The sequence below is a fragment of the Colletotrichum costaricense genome, assembly GCF_030867565.1.
Source record: "Colletotrichum costaricense strain IMI 309622 chromosome Unknown Scaffold_2.1, whole genome shotgun sequence".
NCBI lineage: Eukaryota > Fungi > Ascomycota > Sordariomycetes > Glomerellales > Glomerellaceae > Colletotrichum > Colletotrichum costaricense.
The window spans coordinates 2,258,823-2,282,989 of NW_026848231.1; the positions used below are offsets into that span (position 1 = coordinate 2,258,823).

The 24,167-nt window shown below is 52.6% G+C and overlaps 11 protein-coding genes across 11 annotated transcripts; 6 read left to right on the plus strand and 5 right to left on the minus strand.

Annotated features, from left to right (window-relative positions):
* Positions 1-678: 678 nt before the first annotated feature.
* On the plus strand, positions 679-1,447 carry CCOS01_02408 (uncharacterized protein; the record flags this gene model as incomplete). The annotated part of the gene is made up of 2 exons (XM_060450599.1): positions 679-1,329; positions 1,385-1,447. 2 exons carry the CDS (start codon positions 679-681, stop codon positions 1,445-1,447), a joined length of 714 nt encoding a protein of 237 aa, XP_060319249.1.
* A 1,401-nt stretch (positions 1,448-2,848) lies between these two features.
* Positions 2,849-3,245, plus strand: CCOS01_02409 (uncharacterized protein; the record flags this gene model as incomplete). The annotated part of the gene is made up of 2 exons (XM_060450600.1): positions 2,849-3,004; positions 3,060-3,245. 2 exons carry the CDS (start codon positions 2,849-2,851, stop codon positions 3,243-3,245), a joined length of 342 nt encoding a protein of 113 aa, XP_060319250.1.
* Positions 3,246-4,349: 1,104 nt separating this feature from the next.
* On the plus strand, positions 4,350-5,617 carry CCOS01_02410 (uncharacterized protein; the record flags this gene model as incomplete). The annotated part of the gene is made up of 2 exons (XM_060450601.1): positions 4,350-4,952; positions 5,126-5,617. 2 exons carry the CDS (start codon positions 4,350-4,352, stop codon positions 5,615-5,617), a joined length of 1,095 nt encoding a protein of 364 aa, XP_060319251.1.
* Positions 5,618-6,785: 1,168 nt separating this feature from the next.
* CCOS01_02411 (uncharacterized protein) lies at positions 6,786-9,312 on the plus strand (the record flags this gene model as incomplete). Its single annotated transcript, XM_060450602.1, has 2 exons — positions 6,786-7,077; positions 7,154-9,312. The coding sequence occupies 2 exons, from the start codon at positions 6,786-6,788 to the stop codon at positions 9,310-9,312; spliced, it is 2,451 nt and encodes an 816-aa protein (XP_060319252.1).
* A 678-nt stretch (positions 9,313-9,990) lies between these two features.
* On the minus strand, positions 9,991-11,318 carry CCOS01_02412 (domain found in IF2B/IF5; the record flags this gene model as incomplete). The annotated part of the gene is made up of 2 exons (XM_060450603.1): positions 9,991-10,278; positions 10,338-11,318. The coding sequence occupies 2 exons, from the start codon at positions 11,316-11,318 to the stop codon at positions 9,991-9,993; spliced, it is 1,269 nt and encodes a 422-aa protein (XP_060319253.1).
* A 1,536-nt stretch (positions 11,319-12,854) lies between these two features.
* CCOS01_02413 (uncharacterized protein) lies at positions 12,855-13,208 on the minus strand (the record flags this gene model as incomplete). Its single annotated transcript, XM_060450604.1, has 1 exon — positions 12,855-13,208. One exon carries the CDS (start codon positions 13,206-13,208, stop codon positions 12,855-12,857), a length of 354 nt encoding a protein of 117 aa, XP_060319254.1.
* A 612-nt stretch (positions 13,209-13,820) lies between these two features.
* On the minus strand, positions 13,821-15,567 carry CCOS01_02414 (cytochrome P450; the record flags this gene model as incomplete). Its single annotated transcript, XM_060450605.1, has 5 exons — positions 13,821-13,998; positions 14,060-14,702; positions 14,763-14,892; positions 14,946-15,089; positions 15,154-15,567. 5 exons carry the CDS (start codon positions 15,565-15,567, stop codon positions 13,821-13,823), a joined length of 1,509 nt encoding a protein of 502 aa, XP_060319255.1.
* Positions 15,568-16,158: 591 nt separating this feature from the next.
* On the minus strand, positions 16,159-18,005 carry CCOS01_02415 (uncharacterized protein; the record flags this gene model as incomplete). The annotated part of the gene is made up of 6 exons (XM_060450606.1): positions 16,159-16,376; positions 16,443-16,573; positions 16,837-16,865; positions 17,030-17,300; positions 17,363-17,607; positions 17,661-18,005. The coding sequence occupies 6 exons, from the start codon at positions 18,003-18,005 to the stop codon at positions 16,159-16,161; spliced, it is 1,239 nt and encodes a 412-aa protein (XP_060319256.1).
* A 596-nt stretch (positions 18,006-18,601) lies between these two features.
* CCOS01_02416 (HEAT repeat protein) lies at positions 18,602-21,884 on the plus strand (the record flags this gene model as incomplete). The annotated part of the gene is made up of 2 exons (XM_060450607.1): positions 18,602-18,655; positions 18,705-21,884. The coding sequence occupies 2 exons, from the start codon at positions 18,602-18,604 to the stop codon at positions 21,882-21,884; spliced, it is 3,234 nt and encodes a 1,077-aa protein (XP_060319257.1).
* Positions 21,885-22,065: 181 nt separating this feature from the next.
* Positions 22,066-22,470, minus strand: CCOS01_02417 (uncharacterized protein; the record flags this gene model as incomplete). Its single annotated transcript, XM_060450608.1, has 1 exon — positions 22,066-22,470. A coding segment is annotated over one exon (405 nt), but the record flags the coding sequence as incomplete, so codon positions are not given.
* A 593-nt stretch (positions 22,471-23,063) lies between these two features.
* CCOS01_02418 (uncharacterized protein) lies at positions 23,064-23,459 on the plus strand (the record flags this gene model as incomplete). The annotated part of the gene is made up of 1 exon (XM_060450609.1): positions 23,064-23,459. A coding segment is annotated over one exon (396 nt), but the record flags the coding sequence as incomplete, so codon positions are not given.
* Between the last annotated feature and the right edge of the window lie 708 nt (positions 23,460-24,167).

Here is a 24,167-nt window from a genome sequence, read left to right on the forward strand (position 1 = left end):
AACAAAAAAAACCGAAGAGGCAGTGAGTCAGTTCCGAGACCGATCCTACAGAGTCTTGCCCTCGAGAGCATCGAATCAGGTTCCACCATACAAATGTAGTTCAGCAAGAATTGGTTCCGAAACAAGTAGCCAAGGGAGTGGGCCACCGCTTCGCAAGAAAGAGCAGATACGACCTCGCTTTTGCTGGTATGACATGTTGTTGTTTGCCTGTCTAATTCTGGAAACACTAAATCGGCGCCTACTCAGATCGTTACCTCACCTTGGGTGGACCCTCCCCATGCCATTACCTGTGGGCACCGCCTTTACAGGCTGCTCCAGCTTCGGGGCAAATGAAGGACATTGATATATTACCTGATGTGCCAGCACCAGTAGTCGACTTTCTGGCGAATGCTGACTCATCACATGAAGGTTAAAAGAACTGCTGCGATGAGGTAAGCCGGAGAATCTGAACTTGAGCTTTCCCGAAAGATGGCCGGATAAGTGGAGTCCATCTGAATGTGCCAATGCAACTGTATCCGTCACTTTCCACTGCCTTTCTGAACGCACGGGCCAAGTCGCGATTGGTCTGCCCAAATTTTTTCGACAGCTTCCATCATCGGCCTGCAAGCCCACATCTCCTGTCCACTGTCCAACTCCGATCCCCGGCTTCATTCATCCGCCACGTCCACAACCTTCACCATGTCGTCGCTTTGGGATACCCTTTCTGGTCGCAAGTCCTCTCAGAAGGACGCCGGTGCTTCCCAGTCTTCACCGGCCCCCGAACCTACAACCACCTTCCAGAACACCCCAGCACAGTTCGACCCTTCAGCAGGATCTGGCGTCGAGTCTTTCCTTCAGAGCTCATCCTTTGCCGACCCCGCGCAACTACACCCCCTCTCTGGACTGAACAAGGACACACTCGAATACCTTTCTCTCGAAGATGCGGCTCTGGCGGATGTCCCTGGCCAGTCTGCCCTCCCCTCCCGAGGCTTCACCGATGACCTTTGCTACGGAACGGGAGTCACATACTTGGCAGCCTTGTCGATAGGAGGAGCCTGGGGACTGCAAGAGGGTCTGAGGAGATCAGCCAACCAGCCGCCGAAGCTACGACTTAACTCAGTGCTTAACGCCGTCACTCGCCGTGGCCCCTTCCTGGGTAACTCCGCTGGTGTCGTTGCCATTACCTACAACTTTTTCAACGCGGGTATCGGCTACTTCAGGGGAAAGCACGACTCTGCCAACACGATCTTGGCTGGCGCTTTTAGTGGAATGGTTTTCAAGAGCACAAGGGGTGTGCGGCCCATGTTGATTTCCGGTGGTGTTGTGGCCTCCGTGGCCGGTGCCTGGGCTGTAAGTTGCCGCCTTCACAAGTATATTGGCGTCGCATATCTAATCGTTTTCGCAGGTTGTCCGCAGTACTTTCTTCTCTGCCCCCGAGCCTATTACTTCCGAGCATGCCACCTTGTAATTTACGACATAACCTGACGAATTGTCCCCGTTGAAACCCGCCAGTAATGATTATTCATTATGCCCATGGATCACGTTGGATCTGTGGACGATGATGCTCGCCATTGCGAGCTTCTTCTATCTGTTGTTTGAGTAAGGAAATTTAGAGCGCCTTAGAGGAGTCTTGGGCATTGTGACGGACGATCTCTCCTCAAGTGGACCCGTGTACAGTATTTAGGAAGGAGCATTAGAAGACCGCATCACTGGGTGGAAGTGGGCGTTCGGTACCTGTCAAAAAAAGAACAACATTACACGTTCCTTCTACGTCCAAGTGTCCTAGACGGTTGTTGCCATATTGGACTGGCCTGCCAGCCTGATGGCAATGGAAGAGACGTCCTGAGCAGCATCTAACTAGTACAGGCTCTCCTCAGGCTGCCGATCGCCTTTCATCGCTACCCCCATGCCCCAGGAAAACATAAGCATGGAGATGCAGCAGGCTAGATACCATTTCTATTATGTCTGCTTCACCTGAAATCGCGTGATAGACTCGACGTGAAGTTATTTTTCACTATCAGCTACGGTCACGACCGCGGAAGATGAAGACATCCGCAACTCGCGACAAGCTTGATCGATCTTGAGCTGGACAATATACAAGCTAGAGCGAAGCATCTCGATCGCGCTACATCTGATATAGGTTCAATAGGAGTTCACGTATACAACGAAGTCCGTGGACAACGCTTTCTTCCCTACGATACCTCGTCGCCACTACCTAGAGAAACAAGCTATCTCCCCGAATCTCTCAGCGTCCGAGAACACGGTCTCCAACGATTCGGTCGTTGTCGTATGATGGGCTGGTGGTCTTGTACGAATGTTTGTCGCAGGAGATCGGCGAGACCGATGAGACCGACGGTGCCTACGATGCCTACGATTAAGCTCGCAGCGATGATGGTACTGAAGGTCTTAGTCCTCCAAGCGAGCTCGATGACATTGGAAACCACAAGCGGGCATTGCATCTCTTCCTGAGGAAAAGGTTCAAAAATATCCGTAACTTTCGTTGTGAAAAACCCTGCTGACTTCCATTTCTTAGATCCAGGAAGTTTCCCGAGTAAAAATGTTTTGCCTGAGTAATTCCTCTCTGATCGACAGCGAGTCCTCTCACGTCGTATTGATATACCTTGACAGGAATGGCGGCTCGATCCTCCAGAAGTCGTCCTGGCCGGTGTGGACCGACTTCGAAGCTTTCATCAAAACAATGTCTGTGTATCATTACGAGGCCACCATCAAACGGGGCGGTAGCGTGGAGAACATCAAGTAAACTTTCTTACAAAAAGTCGGCGACTTTATGATATCAAAGTCGGATACGCATCCCCCCAAAATCGCCATCGCCAGGACGTATCCGACCTGGTTCAATAATCTTGGCACGATGAATGATACGTGGAGTTACGCGAGGATCGACGCCCAACAAAGTATTGACATTGCAGTGAACGAGAAGGCCTCGCATGACTTTGGTGGCAAAGATGCCTTTGATACGATGAATAGAGTAGGAGAAGCAGAAGAAAATACAGTTGGCTTGGTCAAGGTAAGTCAAGCACATCGCGTTTCGGGTCGAAGACTTGGGATTAACCGCTCATTAGCTGTGGCAGCGCAAATCGATCAAGCAGCTGCCCGAAATCCTGCAACTGGTCGGCCAACCTTTGCTTGCGCCTCTGGCATCAATGTTCGCTGCAAACGGCTTCTTTCCTCATGACATTGACAGACTGTTGGAATCTTCTTTTGACGGAGATATTGAAGACAATGATTGGCCTGCGGATTTCCGCTGATGGATTTTGCGCGTTGTTCTTGCTCGCTCGCCCCATGGTAGCTCAGCCACGTGTTGACGCGAGTATCGATTGTGCTTCGGAGTTGGATATTCGTATGTCTTGGCCAGTTTGGCACCTGCGTTTCGGTGTTTTTATATTGCCGTGAGGCTCAAATTGAAAATTAATGAACTGCGTTGTCGCATTGCATCCGCTATGTACCCGATATCAATTCCAAGGAAGATGCGGTCTTCTTTCAATATCAAGGCATGCAAAGGGCCAGATTCATCATCAGTGATTACCATCCCAAGCGCCATTCGAGATCAAGGACCTAGAAACCGCCTCTAGAGCGAACCTGTCGCAATCGATTGCTGCTTAAAACCCCACTCCCGACTGACTTCATCTTTCACTCCTACCACCACCGTCCTCGGACCCGAATCCTCAAGCAACATTATTGCAAACTATTCGAATCTTTCCGACTGCTCGTCTTCCAGGCAACGTCAACATGTGCGGATTTTGGCCTTTCTCGAAGGCACACTACGACAACGAGGATCCGCCACTTGTCTATCGCCTTGGCTGGGATGGCCAGAGATACGCTATAGATGTTGTAAGTAGAATGTCTCTTGGATACCTTTTGCTTTCTTTACCCTCTCTTGCAATCCCAACCATTGCCGTTATTTCCCTCCGTTTTTCTAGTAAGCCCCCGGAAGATCATGCAATGAGCTGCCCCCTTTTCTTGTCTTTCGGCCTCAGAGACAAAGAGCCGGCCAAGACATCACTGGAGCGGGTCATTGGTATACCAAAAGCTTCAAGCCGCAGTGGATCTTCATGCGGCTGGGTGAAGAGATCTGGCTGAGTTCTCGCCTTGGACCGCTCTTCAGATCTCTTCTCCTTCACATCTCTTTGATCAGCCTCATTTTCTATCAATTCACACAAGACTGTGATGAGGTGAGAACTCTCAGCTCATCAAAGCCCTCCATCGATAAAGGAGTCTCGTCTCCTGGCATTTGGTCTCTACCCCTGGATTTCCGAGTTTGATACACCAATCGAAACAAAAACGACCTCGATACTCTAGAAACAAGGTTTCGGCGTCGAGTTCAACATACAATCGAGTCCAGCAAATCCGCCATGAAGTCTCCCAAGAGCAAGTCGGCTGCCAATACCACCGGCCCGCGGCAGGTGCGCTTCACGGAGGACCGCAGCAACCCAGGTGCCTCCTTCCCCGTTACCCAGGGAACCGACACCTCGACCGCTCCTGCCTTCAACACCCACGAAAGCGACGTGGGTGAAGACAGCGGTGTTTTCCTCCACACCTCAACCAATCCCTCTGCCTCAGTCAATCTTGGCCATCACTTTCCTCCCACACCCTTCGGTCAGGCTGCTCACCCACACCTCAACCCTTTCATACCCTCCACCGTGCACCCCGCCTACATCTCCGAGACCAACTCGTTCGCGCCTTTCGGTAAATTCAACCCGTACGGACTTACCGCGCCTCCCTACGTCAACATGGCCGACTACCAGAACGTCGCTCCGCCTACTAGTGGCCTTCACTTCCAGCCGCCGGTTCCCGACACCACCTACGGCCCCATGCAGCACGTTTACGTGCCTCGCTTCGACAACGGAATGCCTCCAGTCTATCACGTCGGTCTCCCTCATGCTCAGGCTCTGCCAGTGGCCTCTTTTGTTGCCCCGAAGCCTACTCCAGTTCTGCTTGGTGCACCTCTTGTTGTTGTTCATTATTATGCAAGTCCCCAGCGCACATACGCTGCGATTGCTTCCTGAGCCGAGCGGCTTGTGTGATTCATCGGGCACCTGGATTTCTTTGCTTCATCTAGCCGCCTCATTTTCATCTCACTAAGCTCACCCAAGGTTTCGAGAAATAGTTTGCTGACTTGAGATTGTAGCAGTCCCCCGCCAACAACATCACCTACATTGGCCAGGCCCCCCCTCAGCCTCCCATCATCATGGCCCAACAGCCTGCTATGCACGCGGGCATGAGCATGCACCCTCCGATCATGCTTCAGGCTCCTCCCGCCGGTTTTAGTGGCCCTCCCATGTTCCAGGGTGCCCACATGGGTATGAATATGCCTCCCAACATGGGCGGAGGTGGAATGCCCGTCTTCCCAGGTAATACCAATCTTCCTCCGGACGTCACTGGATATGGCAAGACCGCTGGAGAGGTCGCCATGGAGCAGGCCCAGTTTGCCTATTCCAATGGTCTCTTCGAGCCCCAGGACTTCAAGCCTGCGGACGATGACCCATCCCGCTACTATCCCGTTCGAGAGGTTGATGGTAACTGGACCCAGCGCAATCGTTTCACTATTGACAACCTTGGCGATTGCCGTTGGTATGTCACCAACGAGGGCTACTTCTACGCCGTCCGTTTGCCCAACTGAAGTATTCCTTCATCATAGGTATTTCACCTCAATTAGAAGGAAACGAGATGAATTGCTAACGTTCCAAGCAGCGTCAACGGGCAGCGAGATGATTTGGAAGATCTTGGGGTGAATGATGAAACGGAGAAGATGCCCTCGTGAGTATGCGAAAAGGAATGAGGAGGCCCCCATGTCTGATCATAGCAGATGATTCAACTTTCCGGCAACTTGCCCTTCAGACCCCTCTAATCCGTCATTGGCCCTCAGACCGTCAGGTAAGGCATGTAATCTATGGCAAAGCTACAACAACTGACAAGATATTAGGACGATCATTAGAGCAGATAATCTGTCTGCTTTAAGGATTTGTTCACGTCATTCGCCCAAGGACAATACGGATACCAGATTGGGCTGAATGGGATGAAAGGGAGAGGAGGATAAAGTCAATGGTTTCCTATGTCGACATGCCAGAGAATGCTCTCGCCCAGGCCGCCAAAGTTGCGGTTAAGGTCGAAATTGGAGGCAGCTTCAATGCGTGGCTTGGAAGTAGACCAATATTTCTATTCCTGGGGTCGTTTGACGATGGCTCGGAAGAGGCTGGATGCCTCAACCTGAACCTAGGTAGATTGCGAACCCCATAAGAGTGATTTCGAGACGCCACATTTGCCTGATTATTTTGCATGCGTGAAAACTCAAAGCGATGCGAATGAGTGGGTTTATTTAGCTGTCAAGAAGTCTGTAAGGTATGATTGAGCGTGACAGGGAATTTTTTCTCTCTGAATTTGAGATCATGATGTCCGAAGAGAATTGGAGCCTTTCTTTTTTGCCTACTATTATTTGTACTCTTATTGGATGATTGACATGTGATTTACTTTCAGAGTCCAGTAGTACTGGCTACCTAAAGTAGGTGATTTACTTTGGGCAGGTACAGAAGTCGGGCAGTTCCTTCCAATGCGGGCGAGGTAGTCACTCTGACCTGGCTTCACCTACCTTCGTACTCAGGATTCACCTCCTTTTGCATCCAATGAACCCATCAATGCAGAGATACCACCCTAATTCTGTGCTTTCCCTTCCTGAAAGTTCTCTAGAAAGAAACTAGTCGAAGGCGGATTCCGCAATATTCGTTGACGATCGGGCTGCATCCACAGTACAGAACCTCCCACTGACAGCATCTCGGTAGTCAACCTCCACCATGACGCGTAACGCCCGCAGCTCTACTCTCTGCGAGTGGGCCCTTGGAGTCAGCGTCGAGGAATACTTCAACTCTATTGAAAGGCGCAGACGCAAGAAGTCCAGCAGCAGACAGCGGATCTGCGTCGAGATTTCCACCGACGACGAATCCGAGGAGGATACGGTCAAGATCACATACCCGCGCGCCAATCGCAGCAAGGACTCTCCGGGACCCGGCTCCAAGAAGGTCCGTTTTGAACAGGCCTCGTCAAAGCCTGCGCTGAAGGCTGTGGACGCAGAAGCTAAGTCCAAAGGTGATACCAACATCCAGTGCGGGCATGAGTATCGAAATTCATCAGGAGAAGACGAAACTAACCACGGAGGAAGCAGACATGAAGAAATCGGAGAAGACAGATGACACATCCGAATCTGAGTCGGAAGCTAAGTCGAAGAAGAAGAAGAGAGGTGCCAAGGCAGCTATGAAGAAGGTAGTGGATTCTTCGTCCGAAAGTGAGACAGATGAGACTGAGGAGGAGACGCCGGCACCTCTCAAGAAGAAGAGACAAGAAAAGACGAAGGACAATGTCAAAAAGTCATCTAAGACGAAGGAAAGCGCCGTTCCAGCCGATACCGAGCCCAACAACGTCGGTCCTACAGTCAAGAAAGCCCGAAGCAAGAATGGAGGAGGGAAGACGAACGAGACCAAGAAAGTCGACAAGCCTCAGAAAGTAATGCCCAAGGCGGCGTTGTCTCCTCACCTACGCCGACCCAATCTCATAATGCCCATTCGCGCGGAGGTCATTCAAGTTGAGCATACCATTGAGGGCGTCGAAGATCCTCGACCCAACGCATTCCACGACCCTCAGCACGGCGTTGTCCGAGTCTATCATGGACCAGCCTACGGCAATCCTTACGGCTTGCTCTATCCTGCTCGCGATCCAAACAATGCTCCTTTGCCGATGGGCGTCCCCCATCCCCTGCAGAACCCCTATTTTTACGGTTTCGCCAATCCCTCAAACCCCGGAGACAACCACTTCAAGGGCCAGTCTCCCTGGGGCTCTATGCCCGTCACTTGTATGCCTGGAGGACCGCCAGTCATGGCAGCAGTCGACCCGATGCAGATGGGAATGCAGATGCCGCCGTGGTGGGGTCCCTCGTCTCCTAAAGGTCTTTCTCCAAAGGGATCTCCGAAGCATGTTATGTCGGGGGCCATTCCAGCAGACGCAGCATCGACGACAGGTGCCAAGAATAAGGAGCAAGGATGGGATACCAACGTTGGTCCTCAACAAACCAAGGCTGCTTCGCCTCTGGCAAAGGTAGCGAGTCCCAATAACGTGGCTCCTGCTTCTCCTATCAACATCAATTTGACGGTGAATCCAAATACACCATGGGCTGCATTTGCTAGCAACCTCAGCAAAAAGTCTACTCCTAACAAAAATGGATCGCAAAATGGAAGCAAAAATTCCTGGGGATCGAAGAAGAGCACAGACTGGCAGCCCCTGGGCAGTGGCCAGCATCCTGATCTTGCTTGGGGCAACACTCCCACAAAAAGCCAGGGAAGCAACAATTGGAGCAACAAGGGAAGTAACAAGGGAAGCAACTCGGGCTGGACGAAGATTGGGGATGCGAACAATGATTCTTGGGGAGCGACTGGAGGCAGTGGAAGCAATAGTGGGTGGAACACCACGAATACTGCCCAGGCCAATGATGCTTGGGGAACACCCGGCAACACTCAAAGCAACGATGCCCAGACAACTTCTGGTGGCGACGGCTGGACGGCGATGAATGGTAACACTTGGGACAATACCGACAATACGAATAAGGATGGATGGGGAACCTCCAATGACCAGTCAGCCGATGCCTGGGCTAAGTCTGGAGGCGACTACAGCAACAACTGGGGAACTGGATCGAATCATTCCAACTCGAAGAAGTCAAATAAAAGCCAAAATGGCAATGGAAGCAATCGAGGCACTAGCGGTCAAGCCAAGGCTGCTACGGACTGGGATGGCCAGGGAAACAATGTTGGCTACTCAGGATCGGAGCGTAAAGTGTCAAACAACTCGAACAAGTCTAGCATGTCGAAGAAGACTTCACCACCGCCGCCCTCAACCAATGCTGGCTGGGACAACAACGCTGGGCCTTCGACCAACAGTCCCGTTGGTAACTCGTCCAACAAGGGCAACGGAAATGAGAAGAGCTCAAGGAATGCGTCCAAGGGCGATGCGTGGGCGACTGCCAGCAACTCGGCCTGGACCACATACAACAACGCTGGCCCAACGACCAACAATAGCCCCCACAATTCCCACTCGTCGAAGAAGAGCTCGGGAAGCAAGAGGGAAAAGACTGATCAATGGGTTTCGGCTGGCGGCGGTGCCGGATGGGGCCCCGAGACCACGAGCGGCGAAGTCAACTATGGCCCGACGGCGACCGAGATGAGTAAGACTTCGAGCAGCAGCAAGAGTATGCCAGGCGCCTGGGATACCAACGTCCCTCCTTGGGGAGATCCGACTTTGGCGCAATCGACAGGCGGTGCGGCAGACCAATGGTAGAGGTGATTATGGCGAAGCCGAGCTCAGGGGGAGCTCTTGAATGATACCGCAGCAGTAGAAGCGGAAGGGTGGTCGGCTGGCGGGAGGTATTTGACAGCAGCTGGTAGAATTTTTTGGAACCGACAGATCTTGGTGATCTGCACATATTGGGGCGTTTTCCCCAACAAGGAGGTTGTGGACTTTGGCGAATGCATTATTTGACAATGACTTGGGAGGGGAAGGGGGGGGAGTTTGCGGGTTGAAGAGACATTGAGTTTTACGAGCCTAGACTGTTTTACCCACACGGGAGGCGCGCGGGGCGTTGCAGCTTTCACCCGAGTTCTACATCAGCTGGAGGACAAAAAGCTTGGCACCAGAAATTGACGTAGATAGATCAAGAAACATTGAAACAAAGGTGCCGGTCAAAGAGTGAGAGTGGATGATTTGCCAATGGCTGCAGTCTACAAGATGTGTGCTACCTAAGTACCGACATCCCGTCCACCGACGAGAGATGTTCCAGGTTAAGGGAAACGCTCAGTCGCCGAATGGAGATGGGAACCGAGGGGAAAGAAAACGAGCGGACTGTTCTGGCAATGCTGCCCAGAAAAGATATGCGAATTCAAAGTTAATGTTGGGCACGAAAAGTCATTGACTGCGAAATGCCAATGACGTCTCCCAATTTCTCCGTCAGATGCGCATTTACTCGTCCTCCTCGCTAGACTCCTCCTCCGAGGCCTCCTCGAGCCACTTGATGAAGGGCTCGGCGGCCTTGCGGACCTTCTTGGAGGTGGCCAGGTCGGTGTACTTCTTGCTGGCCTTGGTACCCCACTTGACGGCGACCTCCTCGCTGAGGAGATCGTGGTTGTAGTACAACTGGAGGATCTTGACAACTTTGTCAAAGATGTCGGGGTGCTCCTTGGCGAGCTGGCCGATGAGGCGCTCAGTACCACCGAGGAGAGCCTTCTCGTGGCGCTCAGAGGTAACAAACTAGGAGATGAAGTGAGTCAAGGGGTCATGAGCCATTGGTCCAAACGATGTGAACATACCTGCTTCATCATGCCGGCGCGCTTGGGGATCTGGGCGAGAATGTTCTCGTCGAAGATGGTCTGCACCAGAACCAAAACGGAGCGGTGCTTGGTCTCGATACCAAGCTCCTTGGCCTTGACAAAGATGTCAATCGAGTCGACCTTGTCGACACTGCCCTTAGCAGTGGCCTCATCCTGGATCCAGGTGCCAAACTCGTCGTAGACGGTGCTGCCAGAGGCCTCGCCATCCTCGTCTTCGTCATCGCCCATGTTGAGCTTCTGCTTGAACTCGCCGGGGAGCTGAGCCTGACGGGCCTTGACGGCCTCCTCGCTCATGTCGACGGCCCACTCGTGCTCCTGGGTCTCAAACTGGTCAATCTCGGGAGCCTCCTTCTTCATCTTCTCCAACTCGTCATCACTACCAACATCCTGGTCGTCGGCGTCGTTGGAGCCGTTGTCGGATCCTTCTCCGCCGCTTCCGCTTCCCTGTCCGTTCTCCTTGGTACCGTTGGCCTTCGCGCGGCGGGCAGCCTTGCGCTCGGCCTTGTCCTTCTTGCCCTTCTTCGGCTGGTTCTTCAGGATATAACCGCTAAGCTTCAGACGGAGGTCGACCTCGGAACGCTGACCACAGGCCTTGCAGTCGAGGAGGATGCGACCGTCTTTGATGTTGACGTCGGTCTCGGGGTTCTTGCACTTCTTGCAGAGAACGAAACGGTTGATGAAGCCATCGAGGTGGTCTTGCAGCTTAGCGGCGTTGTGGGAACCGTTGATAATCCAGCGGTCGTCGGCGGGGTCAACGTTGGTCTGGGCACCGAGCTCGAAGCCGAAGTACTTGATGACATAGGCACCGGGACGGGCGAGAGACTGGGCGACGCTGCTCAAGTTGACGACAACGGTCTTGATACCGTTGCCCTTGCCCTCAATCTTGGTGACGATCTTTTCCATCTTGTAGCGATAGAAAGCGTCCTTGACGTCGCGACGAACGTTGATGAGGGAAGCCATGATTGCGATATTGGTAGTAGGTGGACTGAAGAAGAGTCTTGGAAGAGTATTTTTGATTTAGGAGGGTTGATTGGATCTGGAGTTAAAAGGCTCGGGATGCGAAGCTGGTAGTGCTGTCGTTTGGACGGGCGGGTAGCATGAAGAAGCCGGAGGTCGTGATAGTATAGGATCGACTGATTGGCGAGGAAGCTGGTAGGGGAGCAAGAAGGCGGACTCAATGCTCAAGGGTTCTTTTGATGAACATAGGGTAAAGCGAGACTAGATCGTCTTTGCTGTCGAGAATTCATGAACTCCTCTGGGTTCGGAGATTTCAGCCAACGGAACTGATGTTGGGGCTACAAGGTTTCGCTATGCGAAATGATTGCAGCTTGGGGACGAAGTGTCTGAAGACGGTGGTATTGTCGTGCTGATACATAAACTGCTATGTGGCTTGTACCGCGTGAGGGTGGTGTTGTATGTTCAACTCTCGCGGAAGAAGACTCGGTGGTCGGGAACGCGGCGAGAGAGGATGCTACTGGCGATTGTTGACGATACTGTGGTTGTTTAGGGCGGGGTGTTGGGTGGTGGTGGTGGAAAGTGGCGACGTTCTCAGGAGAGAGAGGGGTGGAGGTGGGAAGAGGTTTTGTACGCTTTGGAAGATTTTACCGCGGAGGACGCGAGGATGCAGAGATGCCTAAGCAGGGCGGTGAACTGCGATTGCGAAAAGGTGGGTTTAAGATAATTGCGAGATGTGCTCGAATGGATCTCCGAGCGGAGGGTTTTGTGCGTTTTTTTCTTGTGGGTGGTGGGAAGAGGAGAAAACGGAGATGACTGGGCAGTGAGCGCAGAGTTTTGGAAAAGGCTGAGGTGGAGTCGGAGGTGGTGGCCTTCTTGGTGGTAGTACGGAGTAGAGGTGGCGGCGGCAGGACAGGAAGTTCGGAAACACATGAAAAGTCCCAGAAAGAAATGCCTAGAATGAAAATGAAAATCCCTAGGAATAATAAAGTGGACCTCCCTTAGAGCGCTTGCCTACGAATTCATTGCCTCCTCAGCACCTCATTCACTAAGGCGTCCCCCCAAAGGACACTCAAGGTTTGGGCGCTGGGGGCGGCGGGGAGTCTGGCGGGCTGGCTGGCCCTTGCCTCGTGCCTGTCAGAGTTGCGCCACCACTCAAAGAACCCCCTGGAGCCGTTCTGTCAGACATGGACCTCAGAACAACCAGCGAGCCTTAAATCCGAGTTTGAGGTTGTCGTTCGCTCGTTCGCCTGCCCCGCGGCACCACCGGGCCAGTCCAGTGCCCAGGATGCAACACGCAGCTGGGCAGCCAGTTCCACTTGCTGCCTTGCATGTTTCCCGACCTTTCTTTGAACTTTGGCCTCAATTTTTTTTGTTGCTGTGCTATGTGTCGTCTTACATCATGGCACCCAAAGTAGGCATTTGGATATTACAAGGCATCGAGACAACAGCGACCCCAATTATCTTGCCTTCTCTTCCTCTCTCTGTGCTCTTTACACCCTCAAGAGTGTTTCATACTCGTTTGTTTCTCTCATGATTATTTCAACACCTCCTGCCTTCATCAGGCAATACTTGAGACAGCGAAGGGGTGGGAAAGCCTAAAGGCCTGGCGCCGTTTCCTGGTTCCATTGGCATTTTAAAGGGGGAAACCCGCGACAGCTCCGCGCCGGGCACGGGCCAATCAACGGTCTTTCCCGCTTTTCGAGAAAGCGCAATTCGCACCGCAATTGTGCGGGAAAGGTCAAGGAAGCTTTCCAAAGGATCCGGGGCAGCACGCAGCAGCGCAAGCAGAGGGACGGGCAACATAAAACTAAAAATAAGCGACAAAAAAGAATACCTAGCGAAGTACGGATAGGCACACCTGACATGGGTTTTAGGAATTCCCCGTTTCGCCATCAGGTGGATCCAGTCTCTGCAGCATGCAGCCTACCGTTCGCCATTGCTTTTGCTCGCTCGCCTCGCCTAACGCCGGCTCACAAAGCCGAGCCAGTCGTTGCCATGCAAGTCATCACTCGACTTGCAGTTTGCCTTGGCCAAGCAAGCTATGGATGGATGTATTCAAAAAGCCGGGCAGTTGGCAGCGGAAAGCCTGGCTTGTCCACGTATGCAGTAAATGTGTATGGTCCCAGTGAACTCCCAAGCAAAGACCACACAGGGACGCTACACAACGACGTACATTCATGAATCACCACGAAATCTTTCTGGCACGATGTGACTTGGTATTGGCCCTCTAGGTCTATAGGGACCATGCCTACCCAACCACATTTGCCAAGCTGTCTCGTTTATCGAGGCACGATATTTTTTTTTTTTTTACTGATTCAGCATTCCTGCCCCAGAACTCAGATGCCACAAACGCTACCTACCCGTGCTTCAGTACCGGAATGATCAAACACTCACAGAAACGCCCAGACGCGATGTGCCAACAATGCCGTCCATACCCTTCGCGCCAAATGCAACACACACTATGCAACCTTTGAAATCCTCCCGTTCCTCCCATCGAGAACCCCATCATTCCCACTTCTCGCCAACGGGAACAAACTGCAGCAAACACTTTTGTCCTAGAGGTCGCGAGGAGATGAGCTGGTCCGACATGGCCATCGACTCTTCCGCCATTGACGTCTCAGGAAGCGTCGTGTAACGGGTGTAAATATCCGTCAACAGAGTCTTCATCTCGGCGAGCGCCAGACTTGGTGGTGCTTTGTTAGCAGATGGGATCTCATTGTGGATGGATTATGGGGGTTACTCACTGCTTGCCAACACATCCCCGGCCTCCGTTGGCAAACGCAAACATGAGCCGCTTCCTCTCAGCGTCACCCGTTGGCTCCATCCACCGATCAGGGTTGAACGAGTCTGGCTCCGGGAACACTTCCTCGTTGATGCGGTGAATGGAATACGCCTGGCAGCTGACTGTAGTCTTCCCCGGGATGGCATACCCGTCAATTACCCGCCCGCCCTGGGGCACATAACGCGGCAGGGACATCGGGATAGCTGGGAAGCACCGCAACCCTTCCTGCACAATGGCATCGAGGAACGGCAACTTGTCGAACGCGACCCCCGGGTTCTCCCTCAGCTCGCGTCGCAGCGTCTCCTGAAAACGCAGCGACCGCGGCTGCGAGAGCTCCCACATGAGAAAGCACAGCCCGTCGCCCGTCGTGTCGATGCCTGCCGCCATGTGGTCGAGGCACTCGCCCGCCATGTCGAGCTGGTCCAGTCCCTGGCCCGCCTTGTCGTGGAGCCGGCTCAGGAGCGTGAATGCCGCCGGGTCGGGCTTCTTGCTGGACTCGATGACAAAGGTGTCGGCGAGGGGCGTCTCGCGGGGCTTGGCGAAGAAGTACAGGAATCGAGAGAGGAGCTTGTGCAGCGCGGGACTATAGTGCTGAACAAGGCGGTCTGTGTTATCGTCAGTCTACCTTAGGTACATTCAGCAGGCATGTTGGGCTGTGTACTCACTTTGCAGGCTGTCGTCAGCAGCAACCTGGTGCATCATTTCCTCGTCCGCCTCGTCCTCGAGGCAATTACTGCCGTACGGATGGAACAGGTGATGTGTGACGCAATCACAGGCGTATGAGTGAAGACTCATCTGCAAACGCAGTCAGGCAACCGTCCAGAGAGTTGAAAACGGGGTCTACGTACGAATATGTCGTGGCTCTTGCCAACGGACTTCTCGCACAACTTGATAAACTTTTGTGACCTCTCCTGAATGCCGCCTAGAGGTACAGGTCGCAGGACGTTACTGTTTGCGTAGCGGTCCGCAATTATTCTCTTGCGCTTCGCATGCTAGAACAAATGTTGTAAGTTGCTATTCTACCCCAGACTGGAGTTTCATCCGGGGGGGCTTTACATCTTCCTTGTTCAACGTTGTGAACATAGTCCTAGTACTGTAAGCTTTCTGCTTTACCCAACCAACATAAGCTTGCCTTCCATACCTTCGTCCATAGACTTTGAACAAGTCATAAAACTCCGTCTTGTCATAACCGCTACCTCCAGAGCAGTAAATCTCTTTGACGGCTTCGTACGATGTAAATGAGACCTCGTCTGGTGCGACTCGGACAACCGGTCCATATTGCTGGTGGAGCGCATGGATGTACTTCGTCCTGGTTGCTTGTAGTTCATGCCATTTCAGAATGAGGGAAGTGAAGGCGGATATCCTCGGGCCAGGAACTTTCCACAACGGGGACAGGACGCAGCGAATGACATACGTCAAAGCTAGGACAGAGAATGCTGCTCCCAAAAAGACGGGAGAAAGGAGCAACATGTCGCAGGCCTTTCACTATTACACCATGATACGTACGTAGTTGTTCTGAAAAGTGACAAAATGAGTCAAAGGTTCGGGGCGTAAGGTAGGTCTCTCGAATCATGGGCGACGCCGGTTCCTCTTATCAGCTCCGTTCCGGGCCCCGATAGCGTTGGTCAATCAGAGGGTTTCGATTCGTAAATGACCAGTCAAGCGCCGGCGCCGATAGGGTGCTTTAGCCCGAGAACGGGGCGGTCTGGCAAGCGCAACCTAATACTGAGGGACCCCAAATGAGACGTGAGGGGCAGGGCGTCAACACTGATTACCCCTCCATAACTCGACAGCCTGTGAGGAAAGGCTCGACATGGATGCGTCGGGAAAGACTTCATAAGGTATTCTCGTGAAGCAGGAATTCGGTACGGTATCAGATATTCGATTTTCAACTCATGTTTTTCTACGCCATCACCGCCGCCGTCCAACATCACCTCGTGAGACGCACAACGCCTCGCCGATCGCCACCTCGTACTAATACACCCGGTTCAAAACTCGCCCACCAAGCAAACCTCGAAGCAAGACTCAAAAAAGTGCAGGTAAACTCCCCTCCTCCATCTCTCACAGCTCTCCCTTAGTGCCCTGCTTCGACTTGTCATTCGAATTGCCCCCAAACAAGCCGGTCAACCAAGACATACCGGGAATCGACACAGTGCCTGCCGGGGGATACTCCTTGCCGTTGACGGTGACCTTGGGCGTGCAGGTGCACCACTGTTCCTCGGGGACGCTGCTCAGCGCCGACGGGATGTGTTGGCCGCAGCCGCGCCAGGTTGCCTTTGCTATTGGATACTTTTAGTTTTCATGAAACTACACGGAATGTTACGAGACTGGGGTTGTCGTCTTACAGCAAGTCGAGCAGGTGACTCCGAAGCACATTGTGGATGAAAGTAAAGGTGTTGGTGAAAGGGAGATGTCGGTGCGGGTATCAAGTTCAAAGGGTCGACAGTATGTTGTGTACGAGTTGATCCGAACGAAGCTGGAAGTCAAGATGGTGTTTTGAGATAGTCTTTTTGAACGTTGACCAATGTGATAAGGGCTGGTCTAGCTACGAGCTCACCTGGGATTAAGTATTCGCGGTGTCCGTGATAGCATAATACACCCACTTGGGGTCGGCGACCTGCATTGAGCATCGTCACGGGCGCAGTGACCCCGATGAAGTGGGTCTCGGAGGGGTATCGCCGACCTCGCTCCCTATTCCGGGGAAGTGGGGTGCTGTCAATGGAACTCGGGCTTGCTCACATAAGGCACTTTGGAAGCTTCCGACCGAGCTGAGACCGGTATTTCTTTAGTCATCTCGTGTAACACGTTCGAACCAATCTCGGGAATGTTGCTCGTTAAATGTATTTGGCCATGAGTGAAGACAAATATCCCCTCTCAACTAAGGCAAGGTATGCTGAGGCTCATGCGGTCCGTCCTGAGTCTGACTTCATACTTGCTGGATGAACTGAGCCACACGTTCTGCAAGCCACTGCTGGGATTCCGGGTTCTTCACAGTGTGGCTTGCTCCGGGAATTAACCCAGATAGCTCGTGGACATTGGAGTTTGTCTTCTTCCACAGGTCGATCAAAGCTTGCTTATCGATTTTGGCTGGCACGAACTCATCCCCTGCAGAGTGTAGCACCATGACGGGCTGCTGGAAACGATTCCAGACCTCGGAGACGAACGACTCTTTGAGGTCGGAGGAGAAGTAATCATCGTCACCCCTGTGATGAATATCAGTATTTCATTCACCTCACCCCGGAGATCGAGTATCATAGCTACTTACCCCTTAGCCGCCAGAGAGTGCCAACGGTAGGCCGTCATAGGTGTCGAGAAAAAGCTTGGTACTAGATCTTTAGGCATCGCTTCGGCCTCCTTTCCAGCGGAAATCAGCCCCTCTGCGTGCCCTAGGCTCTTCTTCAACCAGTCAGGTTTGACAAAGTCTTCAATAGACTCCCGGTCAGATGCAGGACCTTGCATGATGAAGCCATCGACAGGGTCCTCCTTGTGCTTGGTATACTCCATACAGTCCTACCAAGGTTAGTTGGGTCCTGTAAATGTTCGAGGCTACTATAACGGTATACCTGGCATCCAGTTGAGTGGCCCATAAGGACAATCTTTTTCTTTCCGATACCTCGGAGATACCTCACCAGCGCCGAGATATCCTCAACATCGTTCTTCAAGCTCGAAAAGCCGTAGCCAGAAAAGGAGCTCCTCATCCGAATCTCAAACACAGACCAGTCTTGTGCCGCTGTCTCAAGATGCTTGGCTATGGCCTTGGTGTAGCCAACAGTATGAGGTCCATCTGCGAGGCCTCCTATGAAGAGAAGGGCGTTTGATGCTCCAGATGGGCCGATCTCATAAGCGCTAGAGTGAGAGGTTCGGGAATCGAAAGGATGCACCGTGCAAGAGAAAGGAGCCGGGGCCATGGCGAGTTACTGAGGCCCTTTCGGACAAAGACAGGCTGTTCGTCAAGATTCGGTCGTAGTTTCAGCGGAAGGCTCCTTTCGTGACTGCTGATCAGAAATTCAGAGAGTCTTGCGATGTTGTTGCTTCCTCACATGAATTATTGAAATTGACGTAACCTAGTGGAGGGGGAAGCGCTCTGGTGGGGGCTGCTCTGATGTGCTGTTGCGGGGCTGCCAGCTTCCCTTTTAGCGAGCCAAAACCACCAAAGGCCCTGAACAATCGGCTGTTAGTGGGGCTCATCACCGAGGGACGTCGAAAGGAAGCCACCCGATTGGGCCTACTTTAGGAAGGTATGTACTTCGTACCGTCAATCTTTCTCAGGATAGGTAGTCATCTCAGGCAGGCGTTTCCTCCGTCAAAGTTGGGTTGCGAAGTGAACGACAGAGCCTCCACATTCAACTACCAGTAAACACGCGAATCCTCACCACTCTCTCTTCAATATTACGCCAGTCGTATTCTCGAAAACCGCGACGATAGGCTTTTCTAGATCAGATACGTCTCCGCCGTTAAGTTACGCGCTGGAGGCTGGCGTGGAATACCTGCCCTCTGCCTCGTAATGGCGACCACTCCCGACAATGCAAACCCAGCCCGGAATGAGTTCTTTCAGCAGGTTCGTATACCTTGGGACGTATAGATCATATGCTGACCAATTCAATCAGCTCAAACCATGCTGTGTCTCAATTAGTCAGCTAGCAATCCGACAACAAGGAGATTCGTCCTCCTTCAAACGACTATCCGAGTTGACTGACGAGTTGTACCACATTCTCAACGACCAAGTCAATAGAGATGCCAACGTTCTGGATTCAAAGCTTGCCGACTACGTCTTTTTCCCGCTCTCTCATGTCTTCCGCAGTCACGATCAATACCCCAAGCGCCTAATCGAGCTCGCCATCAAGTGCCTTACCGTTATCATTATTCACGGCTGGAAGTCCAACATCTCGCCCCAGATCTTGCAGCAGCTCCTGATACTTCTCACTTTCATCGTTGGAGGAGTACCTGGCCGCGAGAGAGAGCACAATGTGCCCGAGGAAACCGAGCTTGAATCGCTTAGAGCATTAACTGCCTTGCTTACTGTGGCTGGAACGTCCAGCACAGCAGCAACAGCTCTGACCGAGGAGAGATTGGTGCCAACTCTGGGCCATACCATCACGGTAATTCTGGGCTGCGTAGCGGATGGAAGAACGTCAGCTATTCAGCTCGAAGCTCTGCGTATCCTGAACTGCTTCTACACGAGCATCAAGGACCATGCCGCACTTGCGTCGTTCATTCCGGGCATCGTCTCTAGCCTGACAAAACTTCTTTCCAAACCCCAGGGAGAGAAGACGCGCGTCTTGGTCGGTTCCATACAGTCGTTGGGACTGGTGCTAGTAAAAGTTCTTGGCGATGTCAGGACCCGGAGCATCATCGCAAGACTGAACTCAGATACTCCACCGGAGGCCGAACAAGGGGGTGTACTGAGCCTATCATGGCTCAACGCGACAAAATCACAGATCAAGCTGGCTTTGGCAACAGTCTTGAAACTCCGAATAAGCGATAATACAGACGTACGCGAGGCGCTGCTGGCATTCTGTCTTGGACTTCTCGACGAATGTCACACCTCCCTGGAAAATTGCTCTTCCGTACTGGTGGAGACAGCCATGGTCATCTCACCAACACATCCAACGACGTCTTTGACCGGTACAAGTCTGCAAGATTTGGCCATCATATATCCTGAACTTGGCGAGACCGTGAAGGTCACATGTTACAATTGGATCACCAGCTTGCCCAGGATCATGCAGTCTGCCGACGAAAGCAAGAAACAGGCCGCCGTCCAGAATTTGATGAAGGGTATGGCTCTTGTCAGTAGCCTTCAGTTGGATTCTTCACTATTGGACGAGTCAATAGCGGCGGCTCTAAGGGACAGTGTCACATCTCTCATAACCGGAGCGAAGCCTAGCAAGATCCTGGATGAAACAACGCCGGACGCTTCATGGTACAACCAAGATATTGTGAGAATAGGAGACACTCCAAAACAATATTCAAATGTGCTGTTGGGCGAGGAGAGTCAGACTGGAACAAGGTCAGCTATGATTGACTTGCTTTCCAACGTCGGGCCAGCCTCGCAGCAGACCAGGCTTGCTGCCGAAATGCTGGATCACGCCAGGGACTCGTCAGGCGATTCTCAGATAGCCTCTTTCTGGCTGAGCTTTGAACTCCTCAAGACCGCCTTTTCTCGTTCCAACGAGCTCGACGATCTCCTGGACTTCTCTTCACTGGGTTCTGGGGGCGAGTGTTCCGAATCCACCTTTCAGGAATTGTATGCATTCGCCGTCGTTTTGCTCGACTCACACTCTGAACTGGCTGAGATCGACTGGAGGCTAGAGGCCACAGCACTTGAAGTAACCGCCTTCGCAGCATCTAGATCAGGCGAAGCCTTCAGACCAGAACTCATTGACGTGCTATATCCTACAACAGCCTTCCTTGGCTCTGCGAGCTCACAACTAAGAGAGCATGCAATCACGACCTTGAACGTTCTTGCTGTATCGTGTGGGTACACGAGCGTCTCCGAATTAATCATCGAGAACGTCGACTATATGATCAACTCTGTTTCGCTGCGGCTCAACACGTTCGATATATCGCCGGCGTCCACGAAGGTGTTGGTGATGATCACTCGCTTAACCGGGTCGCGACTGCTGCCGTACCTCGACGACGTTGTGGCCTCCATTTTCGCAGCCTTAGACAACTACCACGGGTACCCAGTATTTGTTGAAAGTCTGTTTGCAGTGCTCAAGGAGGTTGTAGAACAAGGCGTGAAGTCTGACAGACTTCTTCTGGAGGGCCGACAAAATGGACCAGAGAGTCACAAGAAGGCTGCCGGCAGTCATGTCACAATTGACGACATTGTCAATTTATTAAAGAGACGACGGGAAAGAGAGACTGAAGCCTTGATCGACGATGTAACCGACGAAACTAACAACAATCATCCTCAAAAGCCTTGGGGTACGCAGGACCAAAAACCCAAAGACGGCGGGGAAGAAGGAATTGACGAGGACGCTGCAAACAACCAAGTCGAAAAGGAGAAACCACCCAAGACACCAACGTATACCCTACTGGAGAAGATCGCCGGCTTGACACAGCACTACCTTACTTCACCCAGCCCTACGCTGCGAAAGTCGTTGCTCGACCTACTGACCACCGTATCTCCAGCTCTTTCAGGCGACGAAGACTCTTTTTTGCCGCTGATCAATGCTGTATGGCCGGTGGTGATCACCCGAATCTACGACGAGGAGGCGTTTGTGACCATTTCAGCCTGCGATGCCCTCTGTGCGCTCTCCGCCACCGCCGGAGACTTTCTAGCCTCCAGAATCAAGACAGAGTGGTGGGACGGGCTGGGAAAGTGGTGTCGAAAGAAAAAGCTAGAGGCTATCCAGTCTCGAGGTAAGGGCAGTACGCACCGAGAGAGTACCAGGCCAGGCCAGGCCGCCGGGACTACGAGTCAGGGAATCGTCATTCCCGTCATGACAGGAAGCGATCGGCTAAGCTATCAATCTGCAGAGATAACGAAAGGCTCGGTATCAGGCGGCTTGGGCAAATTCGCTCAATCTGCACAGATCTGGGATTCCGTGATTCGCATGTTGACAGCTATCGCTTCACATGTTCGCCTTGACGCCGAGATATTCGACGAAGTGCTGGATCTGTTGAGCGAAGCACTTAGCCAGAACGTTGAAGCACGTCGCGCCTTGGAAGCTGTCAATGGTGATGCAGTCTGGCTAGCCATGTACCAGCAGGGACAGGTCAAGGCCCCAAGTCTACCCAGACTAAACGGCGTGACTTTTGCATCCTTGACGACGCTGAGCTGAAGCTCGCCTCGCATGCATCTCAGCCCTCACGACGGGTAGCTACGGATACGCAGAAAGCTCTAGCCTCCAAGTTGTGAATCGTTCGATTGGAGCTGCAAGATCACATGGTAGCAACTATTATCCAACCACCGCCAATAGGAACACAACCGCAGGCTCGGTGGAAGCTAGAAGTGCGCTAGAATCATTTTGGTCTACAGAAAGTCCAGATTGGCCCCGGGATGGCTTCCACTGCATGACAACGATCACAGGTCGGGGCTGGAGCTGAAGATGTGACAGCTCTGAGCTGCATGGCACCACGGGAAGCATGTTCGGGCGACCTTGGCGACCTTGGCGCCTCAGGACCAGGACGCCCGATAGCTGCACAGAGAACGCGTAGTAGATTGCCGTCTGACGCGGGGTTGCGCACCATTCCCATCTTCTCGGCGAGTCCGACCACTGCGACAACAGGGGGCAGAGCTGATAACACTCTGAAAGGATCCGTGATCCGACATGATAGGAAGTAGAGACGGATGAGCGAGATACGAGCGCTTTGCTCGATGATTACAGCGCTCAGGTGCCGCCAACCGTGATTGACGAGCGAAACAACAACAACTTCACAATAACTACATACCTAGACACTTTCTCACCAAAGGTGCCAAATTTGCGCAAAGATCAAGTGTTCCATAGCCCTTGTTTCAATTTGGGACGAAGGGGGGCCACGCGAACATGACTTCCGGGGGGATGCCTGGAGGTGTCTGCAGAGAGCGAAATGAGGGCGTCTACCCCAGATCCCCACGACACTCGATTTACACTACGCAGTAAGGGCAGAGTACTCCGTAACCGAGAGGCAATTGACGGTTCGGTGACAAAATGACACATTCCTCTTCAGGAAGAAGGCATCATCCTTCGCGGGAACGGTCCTACCAGATGCAGTATCGGTCACCTGCACCAAGGCTAGAAACCGCACGCTTCACCGGATCGTCTGGACGCGATTTCGAGCAAAAGTGCTGCAGGAGAATGGGGGCGGGGCGATGGAGAGGAAGTGCGGGTGGTCAAGAAACTAAGACTAATTAATTACCAAGACTCCAAGAGATGCCCTCAAATGCTTGGCCTCAAGCCGGCCAATGATATTTCCAAGTTCAGTTGCCGCCAAAGCTTGATTTGTCTCAGCGTCCAAGGGACCAAGAACCTCAGGCGACGATCACCTCGATTTCCATCCTGTCGGATCACTTCTTGCCACCTCTTCACATTGGAAGGGCTGCCCATCTCATCGCGATAACACATATCGTATGCTGTCAATTGTTATTTGAGATTGCGACGGACACGAGCATTGCGATTACTAGTTGCGCTGGTCCCGAGTCAGATCATGGCGCCATACCCGTTCGCATCGGGGGGACGCTACGCCTCACCTGCTTGCTATCCAATGAACAGGGGCTTTTGGTCAGTCATCTGGCCCCCGGGTCTAAATGGGACAGTCTTCTAGAACAAAATGAGCCTGACGACAGGAATGCGGCAATTATTTGCCAGATAGTGGCGGCGCCATGCAACCTTTTACTCGGTCGTTCGTCTGTTGGCGTACGAAGATCGCGTGCCTAGGACTTTACCACTCTCCAACAGAGATACTCTTCGCACTTCTTCGGACTGTCTAACTACTTGTTGTCTAGAGGCCGAAGCCAATAGCACTGCCGTTTTGAAGCCACGACGACGGCAGTCGCTGTACTCGAAGTCAATTGAATAATGCCACTGACTATTTGGAACGCCAAAGGAGCGCCAACAAGATGACAGCTAGGCACGACAAAAGATCCAGGAACGAAAAGCCGAATATACAGAAGCAAAGCTTGCTGAAGCATGCCACCCTTAAGCCTGAAGCCTTGGGCTTGGAGCTCTCATATACCTTGATGACAACCTTTTGCTTACCTTCCTTATCTGTACCACTGCAATTCGCACCCAGCTTATCACAGGTGCAGGGGTATGGAACAAGGGATGGCTGGTCTCAGGAAGCTGGGGAGGCCCGCCGGGGGTATGATTGACCCTAGAGTATCGCCGAGGAAGCCAAGATATCAAACTCGCTTGAGCCAATCACGACGACCACTATCTACTCGACCTCACTTACCAATTGGTGTAAGCTTCGCCCGAAAACCAGGCTAACACGAATGGGCTTACCCTTGTCGAGCAATACGCATGCCGTGCCGGGTGACAATGGGACCACCCCCAGGCTCGCTCCCATCTCGAGGGTCTTAAACCAATCTGCTTTGGCTCTAGTACCGTTGGGGCCAACTGTCTTATCATCGGTGAAAGCTTGTC